Source organism: Anabrus simplex, chromosome 3 (genome assembly GCF_040414725.1).
Source record: "Anabrus simplex isolate iqAnaSimp1 chromosome 3, ASM4041472v1, whole genome shotgun sequence".
Classification (NCBI taxonomy): Eukaryota; Metazoa; Arthropoda; class Insecta; order Orthoptera; family Tettigoniidae; genus Anabrus; species Anabrus simplex.
In genome coordinates, this window is record NC_090267.1 from 235,469,451 (window position 1) to 235,477,025 (window position 7,575).

General features: G+C 38.2%; 1 protein-coding gene across 1 annotated transcript in view; it reads right to left on the minus strand.

The window, feature by feature from the left end:
- Positions 1-4,789, minus strand: part of crm (cramped chromatin regulator) — a 350,810-nt gene extending 346,021 nt beyond the window's left edge. The window contains exons 1-2 of the mRNA XM_068226835.1: positions 4,493-4,789; positions 3,849-4,094 (exon numbers count right to left, since the gene is read on the minus strand). Coding sequence (XP_068082936.1) covers positions 3,849-4,092 — 244 coding nt within the window. The 5' untranslated portion in view covers positions 4,093-4,094; positions 4,493-4,789. The remainder of the gene's footprint in view (positions 1-3,848; positions 4,095-4,492) is intronic.
- Between the last annotated feature and the right edge of the window lie 2,786 nt (positions 4,790-7,575).

A 7,575-nucleotide genomic window follows, 5' to 3' on the forward strand; every position in this document is an offset into this window, starting at 1 on the left:
ACGGCATTGTTACAGCATAGTTGACACTATTTAAAAAAATCAACATCTGTATTAGCATATTGTCAAAGATTCATTTATAATCGCAAACTCCAACCACCAGAAAGAAATAAAGTTTCACTAGAAATACAAGAAACTTGTAAAGCAGAGAAACAGGTAGTCAGATGAACACAATTAGAAACATTCAATCAAGTACTACTGTACATTATTTAATTAATAATCAAGACCTCCCAAAGAAGAGTTCACTTAAGTCACTCAGTCCATTTCTGGATAGTGACAGATTGATTAAGGTGATAAGAAGGCTTCTACCAGCAAAACATCACATCACCAGGATTATCATGAAAGATAAACATTGTCATCTGAAGCATTGTCCCCCAGAGCAACTGCTACATCCGACTCAACAATGATATTGGGCTATCAGTGGCAGACGGGAAGCAGAAAAGATTGTCAAGAGGTATCTGAAGAGCTTTTGCTACCATCTTACAGTTCCAGAGATATGCATGGCATATTTACCAGAAGAAAGAATCAGGTTAATTTTTCAGCTCTTTGTTACCACAGGAATAGACTAACCAGGACCAATATCTGTATGAGAAAGCTACAGAAGAGGCAACATACATACTGGCAAGAGTAACGCAGATGTATTTTCATGCTTCAGTACCAAGACAGTGCATTTAGAATTAGTGTCAGAGCTAATGACCAAAACTTTCTTAGCTGCACTGCAACCCTTTACAGCGAGAAGAGGTTTGTTGAAGCAGCTTTTCTATGATAATGGAAAGAATTTCATTACAGCAGCCAACACACTACAAGATATCTAGTCCTTTTTGGAAAAAGGGTCAATGAGTATTAGCACCTCACTCGCTCAGCAGTAAATAGAGTGCAGTTTCATTCATCCCACTTGGGGGGATTGTGGGACGCAGCTGTAAAAATGATGAAAAGACATTTGCCAACTGGAACACAGGGATGCAAGCTAATCTTCGAGGAAACCTTCACTACTCTTTGCGATATTGAGGCTGTACTAAATTCATGCCCCCTCACTCCCTTGCCAAGTGATCCAAGTGATTTACAAGTTCTAACACCTGCACATTTTCTTCTAAGCGACTCCATCAAGCAACCTGTGCAAAGGGATGTGTCGAGAGAACTTGATAACCACTTGTAACTTTGGCAACATTTGCAGAAAATCCAGCAGTGGTTGTGATAGAGATGGCAATGAGAATACTTGCAGGAACTGCAAAAACTCGTCAAGTGGTACGATTCATAAAACAATAAAGGTGTTTTATAATCCACCTATTCAATACTTTTATTTTCACTTATAGTGGTTACATAAACAGACTATCAGTTAAATGGGACATGTTTCGCCCTCAATTTAGGGCATCTTCAGCCTAAAAACAATCTTCAAGAGTACATCTAATATTAAATATGAGAGCTAAAAGTTTAGCCAGTTACTAAAATTCGGGATATAAAAATGTGAAAAATGATGCATTATACAAACACGTTAATGGAAAAACATTACAAGTTGTCCATTTCATGACCGTATCGATGTTTAATCAAGAAGTAAGTATAAATAACCACCTAATCGATACTTTATTATTGCCTCAGGCAAAATTGAATAAAATATAAACTTACAGGACATGTTTCGACCACTTAGTGGTCCTCTTCAGCTGTATAAATAAAGAACTCAAAAGAAAAAACATTATGACAATAAGCACAAATAAAAGTTCTTTGGAGACTCCTCTAGACAGCGCAGAATAAACATCTTTTCCAAACAAGAACGAGAGGCAAGATGTCCTATTCTGATGACCTCCATTTTTATCAAAGGATTTTAAATTTGCAATTTTAGAATATTTGTCAACAGAGCTCATTTTATTCAATTTTACAATAATTGTATGATAAATATTCATTTAGTTTAATTATACGTGACATAATTCCAAAGATTTTATTTGTCACTGATAAACATAACATTGTTACATCTACAACAGTTCATAGATTCACCATTTTATGTGCATCATTCCATCACATACTCAATTCATTCTTTTATATTCATTCCACCGTGTAATTCTGTTTTAAGACTTTGGCATATACATATGTATCTTGGCTAGGACGATGATGACCCATACAGGGTCAAAACTAGTACCTCGTAACTTGTTGTAATGTTTTTGTAAACATCGCAATTTATGTAAAGTAATGAGTAGGTGGATTAAACCTTGTATTTATTTTATATGTAATCTTAATTCAATACGAAACCAATAATGAAGTTTATAACCTTGAATGAATAGAACAGGGCCTCTCAAACGCCCAAAATCTCACGCGTGCAAATTGTGGCGCAGAGTTCCTGTGCACAGTGCACCGGTCCCATTCAGCTCTGCTTGGACCAACGCTTCATCTCTGGGCTATTCGGCTAAGCTCGGCTCGGATCTGGAGCACTACGGAGCAAGTGAGGAAGAGGGAGACAGGCAGAGCGAACGAGATAGGCATGGGGAAAGAGAGACAGCGCTATTGCTCCAAACCGAGGAGTGGAGGTCTGCACTCTGGTCAACCAAGCGAAGTCGTCTTTTGCACCATGCACTCTGAGAGGCCCTGACATGGAATGTTACTTGAAATGCTTCCAAGTTTACCTTATAATGATCGTGGAAGAGAAATGTGTTCAATACGCTTGCCAGGGACCATCCCACCTTCCCCTAGAAGTACATTTACTTTTATAACCAGAAATAATGTTTTAGACGCCATACTCCATTGCCTATAATGGTGATTGGTTCACATAACGAAGAGGATGACGTCGCTGACACCTAGGATGAGGCTGAGAATTTGTTACCAACCATTGCCACACTCCCTTCGAGAGGCTCTTGTCTATCACCGCGGCGCATACTGCCCACACAGCAAGAAAAAAAGTATAGCCATATCAAACCAACAGTTGGCAGCATTGTCGTTCCTATCGGCGCTCCCTCTCAGCGCTACTAGTGCGACAGTGAACTGGCGTTGCACCACCTAGCAGTGGCTCGTGTTACTAAACCATCAGTACCGCTTTCTATAGTTTTGCCATCATGCCTGCTAGGGACAAAGCTACTGGTCTGTACTGTACATTGTTTTGTTACAGATTGCATTTAGTTATGTTTTTATTGTTCACGGGTTGGTAACGGAATGAATTTCACTTGATTGCTGGAAATGATGACATATCCGATTGTATCTCGGGCAATGGAAATGCTACAGCGTGCTTGAGCAATGATTAATGGTGTGTGATAAATTAGATTATAAAAGTAAATGTGCACTTCTGGGGGGACGGTGGGTGGGTCCCTGGCTGTCGCAGTGAACACAACTCTCCTCTACAAGGTATTCCACATTAAGATTTGAAATATTTCAAATCGCTTATGATGCTATAAAACTTATGCCGCACATATTTCAAATCGCTTATGATGCTATAAAACTTATGCCGCAAATACTAAATTTCTACCATGTGCTAATATTATATTAGGCAGTATCTAAGACCCGACATAGGCATGATATGACCCCAACAGAATCACTCTAGTAGTTGGCTACAAGTTCTGCATATAATTAAGTTCAGGTGCCACTAATTTACTGTAGGCCTACAGTAGACCTATGTAAATACATTATGTTCCTACTTAAATCTGAACCAGAAGAATTCACGCAAGTTTCTTCAACTATGTCTATTCACTAAAAGACACACCCCCCATCAGAACATCATGATTGAAAAGTGTGAACATACATATCAAAGTCTAAGGAAACTAATGAAGCTTACACTACTGTACAACGAAGCAAACAATTAGTTTTTGACAAATAGGTTACTTACAATGCTACATTAAACCACCTTAAAATATACTTTAGTAATAAAACTGTACCTCTTTTCTCTGCAACAGGAGTACCAATGGAATCAAGTCGCATTTTCTTAGAAACCCGGGCACTTGAGCGAGTCTGTAATCCAGTGCTTGAACCTTCTCCCTCCTGACTGAGAGTGACTGAGCCCAGGGCTTCTGGTGGTTCTTCAGTTCCTTCAATTGCAACAGACTGTTTCTCCATACTCTGAACTGGAGTGGTATTAACACAAACTTCAACACCATGGCTGACTTTATTGCAAGCATCCATAACTGGAAACAATGCAATTTTCACTTTCAGGTCAAGCAAGCAGAGATACCATGAAATAATAACAAAGTACTTTTATTCCAGGAACATTAGAGGACTTGGCAATGCTAACATAGTCATTATACCACTGGATACCCTTCCTTAGTTCAGCGCACATATCACTGCTTTTCTGCGGCAAATCTAACATGACAAAATGTTTGCAGGCAAACCACTTATTCTTCGAACACTAAACATGAAGTTTTTATAGATGATTTTCACAGAATTTAGCATTTTAATTCAAAGAAATACATAAAGTTATCGACGTCTACAAACAAAATTCCTTGCAAATGGCGGGTGTGTAATTACGCGAGCTAACAATTTATTTTCAGGGCAAAATATCATTATTCGAGAATTTTATACGTACCCTATCAATATTTGTGCTTATGCATGGAAGGTTTTCCCTCATTTATAGCTGTCTTTCATCACAAAAGCAGGCAATATTTACTTGCTACATGGTGTCAATAATCCCTGCTTCAGCCGTGTAGCAAAAATCGTAGTCCCTCTCAAAAACAGTGGCCGCTTACCAACATCTCTTATTGAATGTCCCTAATACGTAAATATAAATAATCATCAATCTGTCCAGTTTAGATCTTTTTTCGTAGGACAGGACTCAAATATGTAACATACGAGTAATTTTAATTATAAAACTTTCGTTCGGTGATCAAATAAGTCCCGAAATGAAAGATTTGAATATGTTCGAAGTTTACAGCATTGCTTGCGCAATCCTCTTCCCAGGCTATTCCCCTTTCGACATAAAGTGACGTTTCGTATGCACTGCTTGTAACGTTGGTACACAATACATGATATTTTCATTCCCGATAAAATTCCTGCCAGTTTTTACTATTTCCTGGCAGTTGAAAATAATAAGCTATATGCTAGCCTTTTCCTAAAATCATTCAATAAATTGAAGAAAAAAGAGCCCATGACTGTCTACTTGTAACGTAGATACTTTGTAAATAAAGGATTTAAATCCCAAAATGATGACAGAAAAGTTTGCGATAATTTAATGAAAGTTACTGATACTTAATCCATATTTTCTAGTAATACTAATTAGAAGATTAGATAATATACCTACACTTATAAAGTTAAGAAATTATCCAGGTATGATGTAACAGTTTTCCTGGAACGACTTACGTAAGGTTTCGATCATTTCAATATTACACCCATGTTGACTGAAACGAGATAACCTGAAGGAGATTTTTTTTTTTTTTTTTTTTTTTTTTTCAAAAACATCCACTGAATTTATGCCGTTATGTCCAGGGGTATTCCTTTTGTCAGGTTAGGCCAGCTATCTAATGGGTGAACATTTCTGGTGAGGATGATACGCCAGATGAAGAATGGTCATTTATTTTCGAATCTGAAAAGGAACTGAGGTTCGAATATATTTCAATCAATATATACCGGTAGCCTTATGTTAATCGTTCTCTGTGTTTGTCAGAGTCATTATGATAATGTCCGGCTCCATGACTAAATGGTTAGCGTGCTTGCCTTTGGTCAGAGGGATCACGGGTTCGATTCCCGGCAGGGTCGGGAATTTTAACCATCATTGGTTAATTTCGCTGGCACGGCGGCTGGGGTGTATGTGTCGTCTTCATCATCATTTCATCCTCATCACGACACGCAGGTCGCCTACGGATGTCAAATCAAAAGACCTGCACCTGGCGAGCCAAACATGTCCTCGGACACGCCCGGCACTAAAAGTCATACGCCATTTTTTTATTATGATAATTAGGTTCATAGACAAAAAAGGAAAGAAATACAGACTGGTACTTTTAAACATTCTTAGAGAAGTTTCAACAACAAATAATAATAATAATAATAATAATAATAATAATAATAATAATAATAATAATAATAATAATAATAATAATTTTATTGGCTTTACGTCCCGCTAAATATTTTTTCAGTTTTCTGAGACGCCGGGGAGCTGGAATTTTGTCCCGCAGGATTTCGTTTACGTCCTAGTAAATGTACCAACACGAGGCTGACGTATTTGAGCACCTTCAAATACCACCGGTCTGAGTCAGGATCGAACCTGCCAAGTTGGGCTCAGAAGGCCAGCACCTCAACCGTCTGAGCCATTCAGCCTGGCAAATTAAAGACAAATCAGACGGTTGACCCCTCAGGAGCTTTCACTTGGTGTACGATATGTAGTTCTCTGTGTTAATCACTACAGAATTTGGTCAGAGACACCACTCTTTTTCCAGATTCCTGAAGGTGATGTTGATCACAATTCTTGCACAGCTGACACACACAATCCTCCTGCGGATCATAATGTCTTGTATTATCACATATTCTGTGATGAAAGCCACACACTGAAAATCATGTTACGACATGTCGTAGCTTATAATTTGGATGTCGTCGCCATAAGACCTATCTGTGTCGGTGCGACGTAAAGCCCCTAGCAAAAAAAATAATAATAATAATAATTTGGATGTTTCCAATCTTCAGTCATCATGGCATCCGTGGTGTAGAACAAGCGCCATTTATTCTTCTTCTTTGAATAAAGTTCTTGTAGAACACTCTTGTAGGCAGGTGTAGAATGTAGTAGAATCCACTCTCACAAATCCTCTATGCAGAATCTTTCTCTTACTAGTTCATATAGCAGTTGTGTGGGAGTAAATTTCGATAGGCTTAGAACTTTCTTTAGATAAACAACTTTGGTCTTCTCTAATTCTCTTAAATTACTCCTTATCAAATGGCCCCATATTAACTGTATTCTGTAACTTACTATTGGTAAAATCTTCACTTTAAAGAACTCCATCACTGTATCCACTGAAAGACTCCTTAAGTGCTTGATTTCACTCATGGCTATTACCGCAACAGCGACCTTCTCTTTTATTGGTAATGTGAAAGTTGTACCCATGATCTGTACAGTCATTCCCAGGTACTAAAAGAAAGCGGACATCGATAATCTCTCACTCTTATAATAGACTGTGTCTTTCAATGCAATTTTCCCTCCTCATCTGAATGTCAAAACTACTGTTGTACTTGTGTTCAGCTGTGAATTATCTCTACCTATCCATTTCACTAATCTATCAAAAGCTGCTTGTAGATCTTCACTTGACAAAGACACAATCATCATATCATCTGCACAGATATACATTTTTACATTCTCCTCGCTGTCCTGATTGCGTCCATCGTCGCTACGTCCAACAGAATTGGGCTCAGCAGATACCCTGTTCTATCGGGAAAAACCTTGTCAAATTGTCGTCAGTTTGTACATAGTTCTCTGCAAGTATGTTTCGTATCAGAACAAATAGGGCATTATCACTTCCAATGAGACACTCCAGTTTTCCTAACAGTAATGCTCAAAACTTACGATAGGCTACATTTGGAGGGACAATGAATCCCATTCACATGTGTCATTTCTTCCACCTATGCTCACTCCCTTCAAACCTCAACCAATAAGGATTTGCGAGGGTAGAGAATTTTTCCTTTTAACCC